The sequence below is a fragment of the Thunnus thynnus genome, chromosome 16 (assembly GCF_963924715.1).
Source record: "Thunnus thynnus chromosome 16, fThuThy2.1, whole genome shotgun sequence".
In the NCBI taxonomy this organism is placed as follows: Eukaryota; Metazoa; Chordata; class Actinopteri; order Scombriformes; family Scombridae; genus Thunnus; species Thunnus thynnus.
The window spans coordinates 22204579-22227104 of NC_089532.1; the positions used below are offsets into that span (position 1 = coordinate 22204579).

A 22526-nucleotide genomic window follows, 5' to 3' on the forward strand; every position below is an offset into this window, starting at 1 on the left:
ATCACATGGGAAGTCTTCTCAGAAATATGGGAACATTTTCACAGAATTATATGAGGGTTTTCTCAGAATGGTTTTAAGAATTATGCAAGTTATTTTCACAGAGTTGCCAAGTCAAAATTATGAAAATCATAATGAAAAGAAAATGTCTTAGATTTGTTTTCTCTCACCTAGGTTTAAATATTGATTATTGATTTAGCACAAACTTTTCAGAGGTCTGCAAGGTCATTTTTATATTTGTCTGACATAAATGTCTTCTTGAAAGATGGGATAAAACATTTTTCATGTTGTCCGCATGGAAACTGGGTGGCATTCATTGTCTCTAAGAGAATAAAATCCAAATGTATATCTTTTGATGCAGGTGGGATTTTAAAAAAATGCAATTTAATCATTTCAGTTATAAAGATGCCCTATTCCCTATACTTTTCCTGTTGGAACATCTTTTCTCCATCACTACCAGCAGATAGCAGTGAAGCTCCAGTCAGAGAGGAGCACTATACTACTGTATGCCCAAGGATAGATATGTGCAGGGGCATGTCTGTGCTGCAGAAAAAGTATTTCTAAGGCTAATCTGATAGATATGTTTTAATATTCAGCACTTAATACAATGAGGACATGATTTTAACCAACAGTTTAGTCTCCCTTTCATGTTTAACCACTCCACACAAACAGCATAACATAGTCAGTACGAACAAATGTTACGAAACAAATCCATGCCAAAAATAGTTCACATACCTGTACATTGTGGGGGTTGGTCACTCCACTGATTTCCCTCACAAACTATCGCAGCAGCACCCTTTAATTTGAAACCATGGTAACAGGAGTACAGAGCGACCAATTTGCCGGATGTGGAGGACAATATGAAATCCCCATTCTTTATCTTTCTTGGAGAGCCACACTGTTCTAAGTCTGGAATTGAGTGATAAAAGTTTTTCACATTAATGGGTATTTGAACAATAAAATTCAAAGGACTGTTGATGTGTTTTTGCATGTAGGAACTAGCCCAACAATTTCCCAAGCCCACCTTGGCTCTTCTCCTCTCTCCAAGCTTCCAAACTCATGGATGGTATGTGGTCACAAGAGATGTAATCAGAGGGGTATTTCCCATATCTGAAGGAATCGGGAGGGACTTCCCTTATGTCACTGTTGTCACAGATGATCCGAGACATGGAACCTTTTAAAAGCTCAGCCTTCTGTTGTTGGGTGAACATACAGTCAGCCTCCCACCAAAACCTGTAAAACAGACAGGATGATCTTTCCATTTAAAATTAAATCTTTCAATAAATATATTTGACTAAAGACATGAACACACCAAGAAATTTCCTTGAAGATGAAAATTTGAATCACTGAATTCATGTTCCGTCATGGTACAAGGTCATATAAATAATATTGATACATAACAATTTTTGTAAATGTTACCTATCACCCTCACGAAGTGCTTTCATCTGCTTTCCAATCAGGCAAGCAAAGAGGGGACCAGTCCTCGAGTCTGGCAACAAGTTTTCAACAAGTCCTCCCAGCCATACATCAATATTGTCAGGATGTTTGTATATTTTTAGTATCTTCTCAGCAACCCTGTCATATCTTACAACCTCTTTCAGGTCATCTATTGTCGTAATGCGCTTCAGTCCACAGAATGCTCTCCAATCATTGTATCCTGAAAATTAATGTCAACACAGTATTATTTAATAGTGAGCATATTTGCTTGCATTTCAAAGAATAGTTCGATATTAATTGAAATAGCCTTGTTTGCTTTCTTTCTGAGAGTTAGGTGAGATATCCTCATTTCTGTGCAAGAAATATATAACTACAGTCCACAGCCAGTTAGTTTAGCTTAGCATAGAGACTGCAAACAGGGGAAACAGCTAGTCAACAAAAAATGAGTTTAAACCAAGTGTAAAAACGCTGAGCTGTGGTTTAATAGGGGGTTATGTGCCAGACTATTTCTTGGCTGGGAGCAGTGACTTCCTGGAATCTACCCTGGTTGCTTGGCAACCTCATGGTGACTGACTCCAGGAAGTCACTGCTCCCAGCCAAGAAATAGTCCAGTATATAACTCCCGGTAAAATCACCAATCATAATTTTTACACTTCTGTTTTTATACGCAACAAGATATAACATGTTAATTAGTGAGCTTTAGAGGTGCTGGTAGGTTCAGACAGAACCAGAACAGCTGCTTCCCCTGTTTACAGTCTTAATGGTAACCTAAGCTAACCAGCAGCTGGCTGTAGCTTCATATTTATGGTACAGTTAAAAGAATGGAATTGTTCTTCTCATGTAACTCTCAAGAAAGCCAATGTGGAAAAAACATATCAAGTTGTTTGTAACTCTAGCATGGTGTCTTCTGACCTTTGAGTGACAAAACTATGTAAAGGGTTGGTACTGCATTGTTCAGTTGTTATGTTCCCATGGTCATCACTGTAAATAGTATTAAGAAGCAGGAGGCAGCAAACTTCAGAGACAAACTGGTAGGACTGGGAGTTGCCAACTCAAGTTAGTGAATAATAAAAAAAACATATCAAGTCATTTGTAACTCTAGCATGGTGTCTTCTGACCTTTGAGTGACAAAACTATGTAAAGGGTTGGTACTGCATTGTTCAGTTGTAATGTTCCCATGGTCATCACTGTAAATAGTATTAAGAAACAGGAGGCAGCAAACTTCAGAGACAAACTGGTAGGACTGGGAGTTGCCTACTCAAGTTAGTGAATAAGTTATTGGAAACTTATGAACATAAGGCCCTGAAGAGTTTGACAAAGGGAGGAACAAGTTTTTAACCTCTTAGAATTCCATAGGGCGTTGTTTGTCACTCTAATTTGACAGGTTTCAGTGAATGGTATTGAATGGCTGTCAGCCCAGGACTTACCAGGTAGAGCGTGATCTCGTCCTCTCTGTAGGTTCAGAGAAGCCAGGTCCATGTGTTGTGGAATTCTAAGAACGACCAAACTCTCCGTTACCTCCTCTGTCAGCAGCATATTTGCGCTAGCAGCTGCTGCTGCAGTTCCAATCAGACCTCTCAGGATTGGTTCAACTCCACCTAGACACAAAAACAGTCATACTTAAACTAGTTCACAGTCAATATAAAATACAGCTTTTTGTTTTCTTTTAGGATGCTGGAATACATCAAGTGCATATAAGAAGGATTATTATTTTGCTGGTTTACATTTAAGTTTTGAACAATTTACACTTCAAAACTAAGAGATCATATTACATAATATCACAAAACTGCAAACAGCATGCTAATTTTTGCCAATCCAGCCAATTTATTAACCCAAACAAAACCAAAAAGAAAAAAAAAACATAATATATATTGTCAGGGAATTCAATTTTCAATGGATGGAATCCGTTCTTTATGCTATTTAGAAAACAGGTGTGCATATCATTCCTAAGCTTGGATTTTCTGATTCCCCTTGACTCACTGGTCTGCAAACTATTTCATTCAAACAATTCTAACGATTCTTGTTCTAAACAAGGCTAAGATTAAACACAGTTTTTAAAAAAAATATATTTTATTTAGGTTTCAATCTACATCATATACACTCACCAGCCACTTCTTTAGGTACACCTGTGCAATCTAACCCAATCCAATACATAAATGTAGAATTTATGGCAGAGCTGTTGTATCGGATTGCATTAGATTGTACAGGTATACCTAAGGAAGTGGCTTGTGAGTGTACACTTCCTGTATGAAAAAAAAGAATGAATAAAGTTGTATTCACAGAGACGGAATGGATATAAAGAGACAGAATGATCACTGTGTGTAGGTGTGTACTGTATTTGTTTGCGCCTTTAACCTCTCTTATTCATAGTCTCAAGTACAACAGTTGCATTGCATAAACAAAGAAGCTGCACTGTGCAACAGAACTGTTTTCAACATATTGTGCCTTTTGTGTAAATAGTGTTTTCCTCTAACTTCTTTGGACTGTAGCTTCCAGTCTGCACTGGACTGATTTACAGTTGAGTACACAGACAGGATGAGCAGCAGCACCTCCAAGACCAATGTTACTCCCAAAGAAAAAGGTGGATTGATCTATCCACTTGTGTTTAGGTATTTGGTGTCTTCTTCTTGTGTGATTGACTGTATTATTGTTGACCCACAGTAATGCAGGACTGTGAAGTGGTAAAGTGAGAATGGAGCTGTCAAGCTGAAGACTAGACTTTGTTCTGGCCAATGGGTTCCCAGATTGTCCATTCTTTACAAATTTGTTTTTGTTTTTTAAAAAGCCTAAAATAACAGACAGCCCTCTAATATCTTTCTAAAGCTATTGCTGTTACTAAAGCCTCGTGCACTTTCCTTCAGCATGTGGAACTATCCAAAATTTGACAGGCCTGCCATCGCTAATTATGGTTGCTAAGCAGTGGTTGTGAGTTGGTGGTGGAGCAGTGTTATTCACATCATTTACACAAGTAAAAGTAGCAATACAACAGTAAAAAAAACATAAAGTAGCAATACAACAGTAAAAAAAACCATTCCCTTATATGTTTAAGTCCTGGATTCATAGTAAAAGTCCTTCCTATGCAGCTGAGTGTCCCCTGTCAGTGGAGTGTTATTGTATACTGTATAATATATCATAAGGGAGCTTATTTTAACTACTCCATTGACTGTTGGGTAGTTTCCTCTATAACCATGCATCATATTTTATAAACTGATCATCTGTTTAAGATCTTCCTTCATCTGCAAGGTAACTTGTAACTACAGCCGTCAAATAAATGTAGTAGAGCAAAAAGTACAATATTTGTCAATGAAGTAGCAGAAAATTTCTGCCACTGTTTAAGCTGACTGGACAATCTCTGCTTAGGGGATGAGTTTAGCAAAGTTTAGTTTATTTGTGCCTACTGTTCTCATCATGATCACTGTCTTAGACATCATCACTTAATTTGTAAGCTATAATCACACCTTTCACACTACTGTATAGGGCAGATGAAGTGCTTTTGCACAAGTCTACCCAGACTTATCCAGAATTAATTGAAAAGGACCCTGTAGTCTGTAAAATGGATTATTGAGCCTCCTGGACCTGGAGCACACTGTTGGGGTCATGTACTAGATATAATATATTGGAGCAGGTTTCATACTCAATAAAAATATGTCTCTCAGTTTCTATTCAGTCATATTCTTACTTATGAGAGTCACTTGATTTGCATCCAACAAATTATAATACTAAGAGAGACGTTTGATGCTGAAACTGACCTAAATATATACGTGAGAATTTTTTCAATCCCTCCACTCTTTTTACGTTGTGTTAAGTGTGCTCACAGGATACATTATTAGTTCCAATAGGCAGCTTCATAAGAGTGTACTGACCTTCTTTGACAATTCTCCATGGACTGAAGAAAGTGTTGTGCAGTCTCAAGTGGGGGATGTGCTCATGTTCCTGGAAGCTCTCATTCAGTCTCCCGAGGATCGGAGAGATGGTGCTGTGGCCAAACCGGAATGCAGCGGTGGCAAACACATTGGAGGCTGAGGGGTCCATAGTTGGATCATATCCCCCATACGGTCCAATGTAATGTTCAAAAAACTCTGGGCCAATGATTTTTGGAACATAATCTCTCATGGTTATGATCTGGGAGTCAAAAAAGAAAGGAGAGATCTTAAAGAAGCAAAAAGATTCTCTTAGGATAGTCATGAAAGAAAATCAAAATCTAAGGATTGTGTGCATGACTAGAATGCTGTAAAGCCACACATTTTACATCATGGAACAAGAATATCATAGTAGCAAAACAAAAACACAACATATCCTGCTCAGACATCATTAATAATATCTCATGAATGTGAATGCATGAAGCTAAAAGAAATTCCCATAGGATTTCTGTAACATCCTGAGTTTAGACATATGATTGCACATTTGTTCCTTCACAGTTCACTGCGGAGAATTTCATCTGTCCTCATCACTATTTATAAAGGCCTCAGTTTACCACCTGAATCCTGAACACGTCACACAAATATGCATATACAAGCCAATGCAAACAAACGCACACACACACACTCTCTCTCTCTCTCTACCTCTCTTTTCTTCGACCTTCTTGCGTGGGATCACATTTGGTGTCATGCAGTTTTGGAAATGCAAAACTGAGCATTGGCACCAGAAAGAATTTACTGTTTGGTTGCTTTGAAGAATGTAACTACAGTTGCCTGTAATCTAATGTAAAGGCAATCTGTTTAAAATTAATTTGTTAAAGAAATAATGATGGCAAAGACTGGAGAACTTAATTTACATTATTTATTTAAGTTGAATTTAAACAACAGACTGAATAACAAGGGTTTCAGACTGCAGTCTGACTGAAAACCAACTGAGCCAATACAGTTAAAATCAGTCCAACTGGCAACCCACAGACAGTAATTAAAGTAAGAGTATTCTAATGTGTGCTTATTATGTATTTGTAAGCTGCGAACAGCATTCTGCACAAGCTGATCATCAACATGTCAACTGTGAACACAGGCTTGACTGACTCAGCTCTAATCCACAATACTGGAGTTCATCTTGGTCATATTTGAGGAACACCAGACTGCAGTGTCTGAGATATACAGTATATCTCTTTAGCAGTATTTATGACTTATAATTAAACCTGCTTACTGATCTTTTGGCCACTTGCGGGCAGGAGAGACAAGCTGCAAGTGTAAATACTAACTGACCATTATCACCTTTAAGTTGATATGGTGAACTTGCTAGCAAACAGTTGACTATTTACACATCCAGCAGATCCAGAGCAACATTAACGTTCATTTGGAGTCTTGTTTGTGTCCACCTGACAAATTTAACTCCATTATTCATTTTCATTGTAGCTAGGCCTATATTTTGGTCTACAAAAAACTCTGGCATTTTAGCATCTAAATGCTCCACTGTGTTCACTAGCTAGTTGCTAGCTTTGCCCATCTATCTGCTGGGCAGGTAGGTAACGTACAGTGGGTTTTTTGAGCTTTTTGGCTGAAATTAGCTGCCTGTTGTATTTGGAAATGACACAGAAGTGGTGACAGTGAACCAAAACATTAAAGTTATGGGCTGTAAGATCAAAACAAAGAGCTGAAAGATGTTGAAAGATGCTGAAATGCTCCGTAGAACTGACAGGAACTGCAGTTGCTAGTTAGCCCATTAACTGCAAAACATCTAGTCTACTGTTTATTACTGCCAATGATTTTACAAAGTATACAGTAGGTTTTTAGATTCATTTCTACCCTTCAAGCCATTAGTTTCCATTCATTTTAGTGATATACAAATGTCAACTTGATACTTTAGACTTTGGCCAGGACCATTTGAAAACAAGATTTCATTATTAGCTGTTAAACAACAAAAAGAGAAATTCACATGATTCTTTTTACAATGTCCACTTTTGCTTATTGTTTGTCATTTGGACTTAACTTTCTGACAGCATATGAAATGCAATGCATGAATGCAATGCATGAATGCAATGCTCTTAAGCAGCTGCATCTCTAAAACTAAACAATAAAATAAAACACAGCTAACTGAATAGGTCTGGCCCTTTAAACTGTTAAAGAAAAAACTGTAAAGTTTTGAATAATTCTCCAGCTTTGTCCAGACCACTTAAAAAACTAAATAGAACATAATGATGTCTCTCTATACAAAGCAAACGGCCATGTATACAGGACACTACAATTGAGATGCAAGTCAGACTGACTCCAGATGTTGTTAGTTGACCATTTTTATTTCCTGTTTCCTGAGAATAATAGTTTCTCACTCTGTATTGAAATGGCTTCTGACCTTTCCATTTATTTTCTGCAAGCCTTATAGAGCACCCCCCCCCCCCCCCTTCAAGTGGCTGCTCATTCAGTTGGACTGAAAGTATGAATAGTTTCACCTGTCTGGTCCTCCCTGGCCTCCATTACTGACTGGGCGGGAGGTTGCGGTTGCTTTTTTATACTCGGGAAATACTGTAGATAATAATTAAAATATTCACAAAAAAACTGTTTTGCTCCGCCCCCTAAATTCATGGGCATGCATTGCCATGGCAACAACCAAAAGAGAAATATGGCGGAATCCAGAGCGATGCGTCAGCTGTAATCACTTCTGTTCCACTCACACTTTATCATGAGCGAAAAAAAAGTCTCATCTGAGCACAACAGTCCATCCACACTCTCCGCCTCTCTGCGGCCTCCCACTTCTCACTGGACCTGCGTTCAGAGAACCAGAGCTGTGTATAAATAGATTTTTTTTCGGGGCACATACAGAAGGGACAGCTAGCGGATCGTGAGGAGCTGTTCACTGAATTTGGCAAAAGATGCACTGGATTAGAATCGCCAACTCTACCTTTAAATGTACTCATAATGCTATGCGGGTGGGAGTTTATGCATACAGTCAAAACAAGCATTAATGGACTAAAATGTTTACATACAGTACCTTTTTTAAGTATTTCCTCCTAATTGGAGTACGGTATGAGTTTATCTGGGTTGTTCTAATCCAGTTTAGTTGTAACATTAAATGCCCCTACCAAAAACCAGGCTCCTTGAATGACTCAGGTAAGAAGGATGTTCTCAGTGTATTCAAAGATAGCTTCTGTCTCTTTATTTATCCTGTATGAGGCATGGTGAAGGAGAAAAAATCAGAGCCATATCGAAATTCTTAAACACCAAAAAATATATCACAAATGTACTGTAGACAGTTAGAGTTGTATCTGACACAGTTACACATTCCGTAAACAAGTACACATCCACTAGCATCCACCTCATAGCACCAGCCTTTAAACCCTTTTAACTGTTGTTAAATGTTTCATTTCCTACTAATTGTATGCACCCTTGGTCTGGAAGTGGGTTTTTTTCTGGTTGTTAATTACTGGCATTGCACATATTTTAATGCATTAAAGTGGTGCTACTACAATGACTTGTCAAGAATGATGCAGTGTGTAAACAGCTTTGTATGTTACAGTTGCCCCGTGTGAGCTTGTTTGCTGGAAACAGCTGCTTGAGGATTTAAATGGGGGACTCGGTGAGAGTTGTTGGGATTCAACCATACGGACTGACAAACCAAAACTATGATTTGACGAGTTGGCTGTTTTTTCTCAGTGGGCTTGGATAACTAGGAGACTTTTCACATTACAGGGAGACATTTGACCCAGTGTTCATACTTAAAATATTACTTAGCGGAGCTTTAAACCTATTTAATAGTTAGTTAAACCTATCTTTTACAGTAAGTGCATTACACATTTACCTATGTACGTCTTAACCATCTAGTGCTTTGTTATGTTTATAAAATAACAGGGTACTACACTTGCAACACAAATGCTTCATCTTTAAACAGAGCTGTCACTAGCAACCTTTCCTGCTAAAGTCTGTGATTTGTAATTGGAGGTACTCAGTAGATATCTTTGTCCAATTAAGATATCAAAAGTTAATTGAATTTGTAAATGCCAAACTCGGATATCTAGACAGAATTCTACTAATGAGTTGAAATCTCCTGGTTCAGTGTTTGGTTGGATGAAAGCTTACCAGCATATGGTTTCATATTAAAACTAAAGGGATAATATAAAATCTTTTCAATAAAACATGGCCACTAAGGACAACAAAGGAGGTGCAATAGATTCCCTTTCACATCAATAGTAGGTCTTTGCCAGGGGATCAGGAGATGTTTATTCAGGATAATGTCAAGTGTGGAGCATATCTAACTGACATTTGACATGATTACTGTGGCTCACTGAATCTACTGTGCACCCCAGAAATATTTAACGTTGCTTTCATTAATCTCTATACTGAAGCTGCTGAACCTCATCTGTTGTCATAGAGGTCATGTTGAGCATGTATTGATGTGTATAACTAAGGCATGAGACACTGAAGCACATTTTTTATGGTTTTTCTTTTCACTATAAATGAAGTGGAGCTTACTACTAGTAATCACTGCCTTTTCAACTTACTGGTAGCTGGGAAATAAAGCACTGCTAAATTCTGTATTCACACACAATGAATAACATCCCATCTCAAGAAACAAAAACAGAGAGCTTTAGTACTTATTTAATTCTTATTCAGCTTTGAGATATTTTTTGCTATGGAAAATAGATTTCAGTCTGCCAGTTTGCAGCCTGGTAAGACCAGATAGTGCCTTACATTTCAGTCCACTTCCAAAACAGGGATTTTCCAAGCTGGTCATGGTTACATTTACAGTATGTAAATCCTTTACCTGCCTTTTATAACTCATCCTCACAAATTATTTAAAAAAGCCCTCTCCCTTAGAGCCCTCTCTTTTTAATATTGTAAATCTCTTTCCTCTGGCATTGTCCCAGAGTCACCTGAAAATAGCAGGTGTTAATCCGCTGCTATAGTCAAATGTCAGCCCCCGAAATCTGAAAGATTACAGACTTATTTTCACTCCCCTCCGAAAAAGCTTTAGAAACTTTACAGTCTAGCATTAGGGTCACTTGTCCCCCTCACTGGACGCAATGAATCATCTGTATTAAAACATATTTTGTTCATTATATTTCATGCAGAATGTTTGCAGCAGACATTCTTCTTCACCATTAATAAAGCTCCCAGCCTACAGCTAGTAGTAGTGGCTGCTATCAACAGTCAGTCCAATCAGTCACTGTTGCACATGGAAACAACCTGCCTGCCATCCATTGCTACCAAGAGGGTAACAGCTACAAAAAAAAAGGTAACAGCAGCAACAAAACCTCACTTTCTACATTAAAAAAACAAATGCAGAAAATAGTACAAGGACAGAGAAATATTTGTTTGTGCAAAGTGGCATGAAGCGTGAGTGTTTTCTTTGCACAGACTGTTTATATGATGAAGGATTATGACTTGACTGGCACACTCAAATTTTGACAGTTTGTCTGCTTGGCTCAGACGCCTGCCCTGCTATGAAGAGCCTCATGTCATACTAGCAGAAATGTGTCTGGGTTTTGCACTGAGCGAAAGAGAGACACATTAGCTAGAGAGCAGCAACAGAGAGCATTCAGAGACACACATTTCAAACCACTGAGGAAGTTGTTATTTGAATTTTTTTTTTAAAAAAGACAAGAAAAAAAGAAGCAAAGTGTCTAAGTGACATTGGCATAATATATAATAATGCTTAAGTTGATAAGGCCAACTTTCGCATTACAAATCCAGTAGCCTCTCATTTCCTGGACTAATAACTTAAAACAATGAAAGAACTTTAGGAGCTGTCGGAAGCCAACTTTGCCTCCAACTCTGGAAAATACAGCATCACCACTGAGCTGATTTGTGAAGGAGACTTGTGCTGAGAGTTTGCAGTGACAGCAAAACACTGGATCCCATGGCTTGTTGATTCTTACAGTCATCAGATTTAAAACAGCTGTAAAGGATGGACACGTTCTGAATCAATTAAACCCAAAGAGATTTTACTGTATACAAGAAAAAGAGTTTTGGGGCTCTATTTTAACAATCTAAAGTGCATGGCCTGAAGTGCATGGCGCAAGTGTATTTAGGGTGTGTCCAAATCCACTTTTGCTATTTTAATGGCAGAAAAATGGTCGCTGCGCCAGGCGCAAGGTTCAAATGGGTTGTCCATAGTCTCCTAATTAATCATGGGTGCGTTTTGGGTGTAACATACAATAAACCAATCAGAGTGTCATCTCCCATTCCCTTTAAAAGCATGCTGCGCTTGCACCATGGCAGATTGCTATTATAATGGCGCATTTGCCAAGTAGTAAGAAGGGACACTTCTCTGCAGAGGAAACAGATCTGCTCATGCGCAAAGTGAAAGCGCACGATCCATAACGAGCACACTGCTGCTCCTGGAGCCTCCCGTGGTCAGCCACAGACCACCAGTTTAAGATCCTGTTCATTAATTTGTTGTGAATGTTTATTTTTTTAATTACAGCTTTGGTTTCTTTAAAATCGTTTTGTTCAGTCATGGAGTAACAGCTAAAATCAGCGGGGTTTTAATTGCTGAAAGTATGGAAACCTGATCTCTTTACTCTCAAAAATTTTAAAGAATATTTGTTAAATATTGTTAAAAAATTAAATCATTAATTTTAATCATGTAAAGAATCATCAACACAGTTATCAAGACTTGATCAGCTCTCCAAGGTTCTGATCCTGCTGCTGGCAGCAGCTAGAAGCTGTGCAGATTTGTTTCCTTCTTTAGTTTAATCATTGTTTTCACCTCATTTATTTCCTCATGTGTTCCTCATGTCATCATGTACTGATGCAGCAGGAGAGTCGATCTGTGTCTGATCCATTGTTGTCCGTCTGTTTAAATACCTGCATGTATTGCCACGTTTTGGTCAAATAATTAGGGCATAAGATAGGGCCCTTTCACTCTTTGTCAGCTCAACTTACATGTCAGTTGGTATTCTTACATATATATATATTCATAGTGGCACTAAAATAAGCAGTTGCTCCTCACTCACTATAGCAAGCATCTATATGAGTGTCTTTTTATTATGACAAAAACCTCTCCTCTAACAGCCAATTTATTTTTTATCCAAAAGATTGTTTTCAAAGGTTTGAGGACCACTCTTGACCTCAGAAACATAAGTCGAGAAAACAGTGTCGCCACAATAACTGATCTGGTGTTTTTGATCATATCATTTGATCTTCCTCAGCAGATGGAGTTTGCTTGGTTGTCATGGATATGTGGATTTCCATGCAAAACATTTCAGAGCACTTTAAGATCTTCTCGTCCATGTTGGCTTAAAAGCTTAAGTGCAACTCTACAATTCTGTGACAAGTGGGCATCTGCTGATGAAGATCATGTGATATGATCAGAAGCTCCAGAACAGCTGAGATTGTTTCCTCAAGTATTTTCAGATATATTGTGTTGTGTTTTGTTTTATGAAATAAATCACCTAATGGAATGTAGCTGCTCCCATTTGATTTCTTTTTTATTATTTATTATTTATTTAAGATGTACAGTTTTTAAATACATATGTTTAGATTTTTTAAAAACAAAGTAATACAATGGTTATACAATGTACTAATAAGGTGAATAGCCAGCTGTATGAATTCAACAGATGTCAGCCTAGTAGAGTTTTTAAACCATGTAACTCTGATGGAATAAATCTTGGTGTTTTTGTGTCCTGTGAAGCGTTACTGCACTTCTATCATTGCAGTTAAGTTACAGCATTAAATGCAAGAATTCTTACTTTATCTGTACAAAAGCCTTATGAACGCTGTAATGACCCTGAGTCACAATTTGCTTCATTATAGTAACAATATCTTTTCTGTTAAACCACAGATGAATAACACTCCTCCGTTTTCCCTTCTTTAATAACGTAATCGCACCATGCCCATCTGCAGATTATGAAAGCACTACATTCATAAATAGATAAGTTTGTTTCCCCTCAGGCATCGTTTGTGTTACTCAATAGAAATTATAGCTCTGAATCAATTTGGGCTTTTTCCCCATCATACAGATGTGTCTTCAGTCTTAGGCAACATTATCTACCAGTAATGGAGCTTGAGATTGTAGGGTAAAAAAAAGTGCACACTCCGCCCCCTACCCACATTTCCTGTTTAAAAGTCTGCTATTACTGGTCCTGAATGACCTCATACCAACCAGACTACAGCTTCCATTTGATTTCTCACCATTTCTTATCAGCCCAGAATCACAGTTAGCATTTACAATACCGCTATCAAATTTGAACCTGAAGAACTGAATTACAGAGGCTGTTCTGCATTTACTTATACAGTACCTAACCAAACTACTCATTCATTCAGTCATTCAGTCATTTTTTAACTTAATTTCAGACCTATGCAAGGTTTTGACAGACAGGAATTTTTGATAATTCAGATGTTAATATTTTACTTCAGCTATAAAAGGTAAAAATTCAGTTGTCAGGTATAGAAAAAGTGGTTATTTACCGTATATTATCCATCAAAAAGGTATTTACAGCACCATTCACTGCACACATTCAAATTAGAGCTAAAACAATTATTGGATTAGTTGATTAACAGAAAAATAATCTGCAGCAATTTTGATTATTCATTTTTAAAGTAATTTTAAAGACAAAAATACCAAAAATTAACTGGTTCCTGCTTCACAAATGTTAATATTTGGTGGTTTCTAGTCTCCTGTGGGAGTAAACTTAATGTCTTTGGGTTTTTGATCAATGAACTGACAAAACACTCAATTTAAAACAATAGTCTGAGAGGCTGAGGGGTACTGAAACTTTTGACTGCTTTAACAGTTTGTAGACCACAGTGCAGTTTTCAATCGGCTCAATCAGGATTTTAGTTTGGCATATTTGAACAATATCAGTTACTGTTACATACCTGGTGCAGAGCTCCAATAATCTTGCGGGTTTCTTGGTATACAGTCTCTGGGCTCCAGTGATCATTGAGGTGTTTCAGTGCCTCTGCAATTCGATTGTGTTCCCTCAGCCACAACGTATGCAAAATGGTCAGGGGCAGACCCTCACTGACCCGACTGTCTCCAGCACTGAAACACTCCACTCTCTCCCCATGGAGATCCTGGTGGCAGGCTGATGGCAGAGTGGGTACAAAAGGAAGGTATGGTCTTCCTTTGGGATCCTTGAATTGATTATTGATAGCAAGTTTCCCATTTAGGCCAGAGAGGTCACGGAGGGAGCTCTCCAATTTTGGAGTGTGGCCATACACAACCGAAGCATCCATGAACGATGTGATGGCGTTCATCTGTTGTTGCTCCAGAGCTTGCCTAATATCTGATCCAAAATTGATAACGCAGGCTGGTGTGGAGCGATGAAAAGGCATGCAGCCTTGTGCACCAGAGAGCATATCACCTGTCTATAGAGAAGACAAAATAATTTATGACAAGATGCTTCAAAAGCATCTTAAACTTCTTTTGATCTATCTATCAAAATCATTTGTTGTTGTGATCATGGAATTTTAAAGGAATCATTCTTTCTTGCAGAGTTGGTGAGGCATAGAAAATTGGCATTAGGCATAGAAAAGTGAATTCCTAGCAACCTCACATTGATGACAAGAGTCCATAAAGTTTGTTTTTATGCTAAGCTAAGCTAAGCTAAGCTGCTGTAACAGTACTGTAGGTTCATATTTAATGGACAGATATTAGAGTGCGATCAATAGTCTCATCTAACTCTTGGCAAGAAAGAGAATAATTGCCAAAGTAGTACTTTGAAATATAGGATTGTAGGAAGTGAAGAGGCAAGATAGCAGTAAGCAAAAGGCAGAAAGTCTGTTTTGTCTGCTTTTGGTTTACCTCAATGGGAAAGCATGGATGCACATTTTCACAAGTGTTCAAACAGTCTTCGCCGGTCCAAAAAGCAGTATTGGCAGTGCTTTGAGGGGTAAAGGTTATGTCATGGTCAATGTACTGGCCCCACTCCACCAGCAATTGAGAATAGGCATCATCTTCATGTTTAAAAGAACTCCTCAGTATTTTCTTGCTGACTTCCCGCGGCTGTTGACACAGAATCTATTTTGAGTGACAGTGAGTAACACCTTTCACAATGTACAACTGCATTTTTACCCAGCCGTTTCTGCAGACTTGTCATTTATCAGTCAGTATTTTTATTTTTTTTAATCAGTGACAGATATGATCATATTTCTTGTGGAAGGCCTATTGTGTCCTAGTCAGTGGTTATGATGGATGATAGCTTTCTTGTTGATGTGAATTAGTTCATTCTTTAATTCATTAAGCAAATGGCTTCATATCAACCAAGGGGCTGTGATAGCTTCTTTTCTTTCATATTCTAATTTATCCAAAAAAGGAACTTTGGCAACTGATACGGTATGTATCCAAGATGTTATTTACACAACCCCCTTTTTATAAGAGAGGAAGTAGTTAGGATCAAAGTGTATTATGTATATCTAATACACTTTAGTAAATTATAGCTCTTATATGTGGAGGTAAACTGCAGGCTGGATACAAGTGATGCATATTTGATGAGTTCTTCCACTAAAAGGACTTCACTGTGAGTAATGAGTGCATAAATTAAGACTGAAATTTAATGCAAATATGAGCGTAACAGTTTCATCTGCTGTTTGAAAAAAGTAATGTTTATCCACATGACTGGAAACTAACTCCTTTTAAGCTATGAAAAAAAGTGTCTTTTAAAGCACAGGCCACAATATTCAAATGCAACTGCAATCTATGTCATCTCACACACAGTTGTGCTGTTCCTAAATTGCTGTGGACTTTATCAGCTGTAAAACAGGTTACAAAAATAAATCGAATAATACATTAACTTGGGTTTGCAGGGTGAGCTTGTTTCATTTCTAATTTCTCCACCAAGACTTTTGTGTCCCTCGGACCAGCATTTTGTAGATTACCGAGGGAAGCTGGAATCCATTATGGAGCCGTCCTCGGTTCCAACCCTTGGGTTCTCTCTCTCCGTCTTCGTATTCAGCTGGAAGCCATCTGACCAAGGCAGTGTTGGCTGCTCCCCAGAGAGGATTTTGCCTGACAAAAAAAAACATGAAGCTTGTCCAAAAATACTGCAATGCAAAACAGTATATGGCATTACTGTATGCAACATCATTTGTTTTTCACCAAAAAGTCATCAAGAGTTTGAAATACAATTTTTTGCCCAAGGCAAATTAATATCAAATACTCTTTAATACTGACTGATACAATAGTGATTCAGCATATAGACAGTTCATGAAAATGTTTGTTTGCTTTATGAACATGTATGCAGGTGTCCCTTTTCCTTGGGATCATAAGCTGCACCATAAAATATGTATAAACTAATATCTATTCTAATACAAATATAATAATAATAACAGAAAAAGTCACAGCCTGCATGAACACAGTTAATTGCACCAATGCCTGTATTGTCATCAAACTGTCTATCACTACGGTAAAAGAACATGTAGCCTACAGGAGCCTAGAGTCTATGGAAGTTCATCACTGCCAATTTTAAAATAAAATCATTCTTTTAAACAGAACTTTTATTTATCATTTGTATGTGTATGATGTATGAATTAAATGAATTACATTAAACATGTTCATATTTGGAAATGCATCATTGCTGCTTAAATGAAACTGAATGTGAAATGGACTTTGTATTTTCATCTTTGACTTGGTAGATAACGTGCTACCTACTGTAAAGTTGAAATTGAAAATGCAAATGGCTGGACTGTCTTCACCAATTGCAATCAAGTACTATTTTACTCACTTCATGTTGTTTGCCAAAAACATGATTCACGTGATTTACTTTCATATACAGGAAATAATCTGCCTGTATTATTTGTTCTTATACAGTTTCCAGTATATTTTCCTTTATGTCACCAGCCTTGGTTCTATGATTGATAAAAATTCAGCTCAGTTTATTATTTTATCTTTATTGTCCCACAAGAGGAATTTCTTTTGCAGCAAGGTATCATAAAAACATGACACAATGAAAACATAATACAACATTGAAAGTGTCTGCACTATACATACACTTCAGGCATATGGATATATGTTAAAACACAAGGAAAATAGCAACAAGGAGAATAAAGACAAAGTATGAAGTCAGTTAGCTACCTGTTATTGCAGAGGCCAGATATGGAGCGGTACTTGCTGTGATGACTGTGCTGACAGATGGCGGGATGTGTTGGAGGAGGACACCGTGACAGCTCTGCAATGAGCTCCACATCCCTCCATGAAAGCAACTCTAGCATGATGACATAGTAATGTTAAGAAAAATTTAATGGAATTTACTCTTAAAGAGCAAATCACTCACACAATTTCAAATTTCCTTTATGAGGACTTTGGTCATAGCCTTAATGCATGTAAGTTATTAAGTGTTGCTCATGACTCATGGCAATGGACCAATTACAGAATTTGGTGGTGTTGTGGGTTGTTTTGACTCAATAGTGTTTCTAAAGGCTTCTTGAAGGTGAGAAGGTGGATATAATGAAAAAAAGCAATTCTACCTGGTGCCGTGACATCCCTTTTATATCTCTGTCTTGCTCTGTTTTTTAGGACTTGCAGAGTTGTTTGAAAAACCTCTGCAGCTTGGGAAATCTCCAGGGTCTCTGGCTCAGTTTGCCGAAGGAATGTAAACACATGCGTTGAAGACGAGGGCGTGCTTCGTCTATTCATAGAAATTGACACATGAAAGGAAAGCTTCAGTTCTTTCTGTCCTCTTTTGGACAGGTATTGTTTCAGTGAAAATAGAGGCAGACAACTTAAGAATTCATTTAATAGTTCATTACCGTTGTGTAGAGCGGAATAATGCCTCATCTACAATTTGATGACTTTCTTGACATGATGTAATAAGCAATTTTCTGATGGAGGTGGCTGGAAGATATATTGTGACACAATAGCATAAAAATAAGTTAAAATAGCATTACATACTCCCAATCTGTGGCAACAATATCAACTGTACAGGAAATATCTGAAGTTTCTACTTTCTTACATTAAATTAAATTTTAGAGAAACTCTACTACATTTACTAACAGCTAAAGTTACTTTTCAGATTGCCATTAAGAAAACATTGGAAATACAATGCATTGTTATATATTGAACCAGTTGTTCCTAGCCTTTTTGGCTTGTGATCCCTTCTCTAAAGTCTATGAGTTCTCTGCAGTTCCACCAAAGAGTGATTTCCTGACAGTTTCATTTAAAAATCAGTTTGAGGATCCAAGAGGTTAAGTTATCCAATATTTTAACCAAAAAACAAAATGCAGAAAGAGTTAAATAAATGAATACAAATTTATATAGCAGAATTTTCCTCTCTTTTCCTATCTTCCTTATCTCATGACCCTTCAAATTTATCTTGTGACTGTGGAGGGGGCCCAACCTCTAGGTTGGTAACCACTGGATTAAACTATGCTGCTGTACATAAAGTATAGTTAAAACTAGCTCCACCTGAAAAAACTATGACAGTAAACACAATTTAAGCATTAATACATCAGTAATATTAATCTAATAATGTTATATCTAATAATATATCAACTACATGGGCTATTTTTCTGCAGAATGATTACTTTTAATTTGGTACTTTAAGTACATTTTGCTTAGAACACCCATTTTTGAATTTTGACTTTTTCTTTACTCGTAATGTAGTATTTTTGCATTGTGATATTAGTACTTTCAGTACTTTTTAGTACTTTCAGTTGACTGTATAGCAGACCACAACAACAGAAAAACAGAAATCGGAATTTCAGTACAAAACAAGAACATGTTGTCTTCAGTTCAATGAGACATAAATACGTTGACAATCCTACAAGTATTATATCTCCTGAACAGATTTAACTGAGGATGAGTGATAACCAAATGTGGTTGATAAAATATTAGTATGATTATATGCTTTCTCCTAAAGCAAACTGTATTTCAATCAGTCCTTCCATTTCTTATATTTCAACTATTATCATAGATTATCACATATTTTAGATTGAAATAGATGTCAGCAAAAGCATTCATGTAAGATTTACTTACAATTGAACTGTCTGTCATCATCAGCTGAAAAACAAGGGAAAATAACGCAGAACATCATCACATGAACAAGTAAACTGAAATAAGCCATTCTTTGCGAGCAGTATTTTATGATATAAGAGTCAAAGTTTTCCCACAATAACTCTTGCGACTTAAGTGCTGTGCGCACTGTCTAACCACTCCTTTTATATTCAGGTAAAGCAGGGAGCCCATTGCCAAGGTTAAGTAAACCAGCCCACACGAGAGTAACTCAGAAATCGAGTGTTTCTCTTGTCCTTGGTTGACTGATTTGAATAAGCACTGAGAAGATTAGTCTCTGTTAGGTCAGGGTTGTTCATGACGTTCATAACTGTGTGTTTTATCTATACTTCTACAAGCCCTGCCGTAAAGGGAAGATTTGGTCTTGCAAGGAATCTTTTTACATTGGTGTGTATTGCTAAGGCTGTCTTCAGGAGTGAGATTAGGGGAAACGTTGTCTTTTGTTACACAAGGGGTTGGAAGCCTGTATAAAGTGTGTAGATTCACTGTGAATGCTAAGAATTCTGTATGTACATTGTGAACACTTTGCTTCCAAGATCCAGAATAGATGCTTTCATGTAAGACAACAGAGACCTGACCAGAGAGTTTTATTTTTATACATCACTTTAAATATTGTTTTATCTAAACCCTCTTAATAGACCTCAATCTGAAAAGTCCGTTTGAGTGTAAGTATTGATCAGATAGAACTTGTCATTATCCTTTGTCAAATTTTACTTCATATATGTAATTGTTTAAATGACTGAACACAGTATCAGCAGCAGTCATTGCAGTCTTTTAATGGGTTCATGGTTCTGCTTGCCTTCCTGTGTCTTCATCCTCCCGAGTCTGTTTTTTAAAGTTTTAGATGCGGTGGGATTACGAACAGTAAGAAAGGCCACCACAGCGGTCCTAAAGTTGCCCTGGAAACTTCTCCTCATCACAGATACTTGAGTTAGCATTCAGGGTCCAATGCTGCCAGTGGAGTCAACTGTGAGAGTCACAGCCCATTGATACTTGAGCAGTGCACTTGAAATTCGTGCTTGACATGGTGCTGATGCAACTTCATGATGCTGTGTGTGTGGCAGCAGCAGGCAGTGACTTCAGCAGCGGGCTAAAGATCATCTCAGTTGTAGCTCTCTTTGCAGTCTTGCTGTCACGGTGCCTGGTTCAGCTTCAACACAAAACTGTTTAAACAAATGGATCTTGAGTTTGTAAAGAATGTAGCAAGTAAGAAAACTTCATTGCATACAGTACCAGTCAAAAGTTTGGACACACTTTCTCATTCAAGTTAATGTGAAGGTGTGTCCAAAATGTTTGATTGGTACTATATCTGAATACCTTGTGCTCAAAATGGGATCAGATAGGTCAAATAATGTTCACCTGTACAATACAGAATAGTGCAATCAAATACTATGTCTCAGCAATAAACGCAACTTTGTTCAACTTTGACTGTCTCGGGAGGTGTTGAAGCCACTTTATGGTCATTTCTGCCACTATAGCATTTTTGTTGTTGTTGCATGCTGTTATTTAAATATCCCACTTAATGTCCTTTGGTCAGTTTTGGTGACAGTGTCTTGATGACTTTTTGCCAAGACTTTCCATCTTTCCGAGTTACATAATTTTGTAGTGTTTAAAAATAACTGACCTGCAATATGCAGCAACTCTCTGGCCTTGTTTTACCTCTAACTTGCCTAATGAAGAAGTAATTAAAAAGCCACTTATCCACATTTTCACTGATCACTGGTCCATTGTTTTGGTGACTGTCAAAGCTGAAATTGGTATTAAGCATACTAAAGCTACAGATAACTAATGGTCAGTAAAATGAAAATATTCATGCAGTTCTGTTTAATAACAAAACCCCTCTTATAACATCTTCATAACAGAAATCTATTCACAATTTGTTTCTTACACACAAGGAAATTATATACTCTCAGATTTGACTGGTTTTAGGCTGAAAAAATAAGTTACAGTATAGAGATTTACACTGTGAAGGTGGCTTTGAAACAGCATAGACATCATAACATCATGTAGGGAGAGAATGTTATGGAAAATATATTTTAACAGTAAAATGAACATATAAAATGTGAAAAAATAGGAACATTTTGTAGATTTTTTTGTTGTCTAGTCAAAGATTTCTTAAGGTGTGTGATAGCCCTGTGATAAGTGATAGTGGACACTCCCCCAAGAGAGGGAGTGCTGGGGTTTAGATAAAAAATAGGTTTGTTAAACTTATTTTAACTGAGTTTAAACAAGAGGGGAAAGATATTTGGCAGGCTAATCTAATATAAGGAGAATCTCCTCAACAATTTAAAACAGACTCTTTAAAAGTGTGTCCTGGGTATTAAAATGATTTCATTTTAGTCATGCATAAGAGATTAAGATTGAGATCTTTTAATTTATTGATTATAGAAGGTGGTACAAGATGTGCGTTTTTACCTTGTGCTGCTGCAGCCTTCATGTTAATCTGACAGCCTTCAGTTCAGACACACTTATGTGATACAGAAATGTTTCTAGGTCCGACCTAGCAAGGCTGACTTAGGGGGACTCAGGTGCATATTCAGACATGAGACCAACATGCCATCATATGTAGAGGTACATGTCTGAAAAAGGTCTACAGTAAAAAATTCTAGGTCTTTCTACATGAATAGCCCTGTTTTCCCCACGACTCTCTGATTTAAAAGTAAAAGAGTCCAAAACTAAAAAAGTACTTGGCACACACAATGGATAAAATACAACAGAGTTAAAATGAACTGCCTTGGAGGGTCAACAGGTGAGTAATGAACCCATCAGGTAGGTTTGGTTGAAACTAATCCAGTGACACGATCAATCTTTTGAGCTACTCTTATATAATTTATTACCTCTAGGTTCATGTTTTCATGTGACACAAGGCAATGAAACACCACCAACAGTGTCACACAGTTGAATGTGTATCAACTTAAATTATTTCTAATATGATTTCACACGTCTCTACATTGCTGGTGGCAGGATTTGGCATTTTCTGCCCGATATGCAAATATACAGGGAGAATTGATGCATGTAGGGTAGAAAAAACACTGCAGAAAGCCATGGTTCAGTCTCCTATAGCAATTCCTGCAGCAATGTCTCCAGCTTGGCCAGGTGTTCATCGAACACAACCTATGATCACTCACCAGTGGGAAGCTGGTGAGGGATCACGTCCCTCATGGTGCAACAGCAACATGCACTGTTGGGTCAGGCTGCCTGTGTGGAGCTAGGACCTGGGG

General features: G+C 37.5%; 1 protein-coding gene across 1 annotated transcript; it reads right to left on the reverse strand.

Annotated features, from left to right (window-relative positions):
• Nucleotides 1-724: 724 nt before the first annotated feature.
• On the reverse strand, nucleotides 725-22467 carry tpo (thyroid peroxidase). The gene is made up of 12 exons (XM_067614845.1): nucleotides 22434-22467; nucleotides 18045-18129; nucleotides 17763-17923; nucleotides 17371-17500; nucleotides 16176-16305; nucleotides 15103-15303; nucleotides 14175-14666; nucleotides 5298-5556; nucleotides 2862-3032; nucleotides 1417-1654; nucleotides 1022-1230; nucleotides 725-906 (listed from the first exon to the last, which is right to left on the reverse strand). The coding sequence occupies exons 1-12, from the start codon at nucleotides 22465-22467 to the stop codon at nucleotides 725-727; spliced, it is 2292 nt and encodes a 763-aa protein (XP_067470946.1).
• Between the last annotated feature and the right edge of the window lie 59 nt (nucleotides 22468-22526).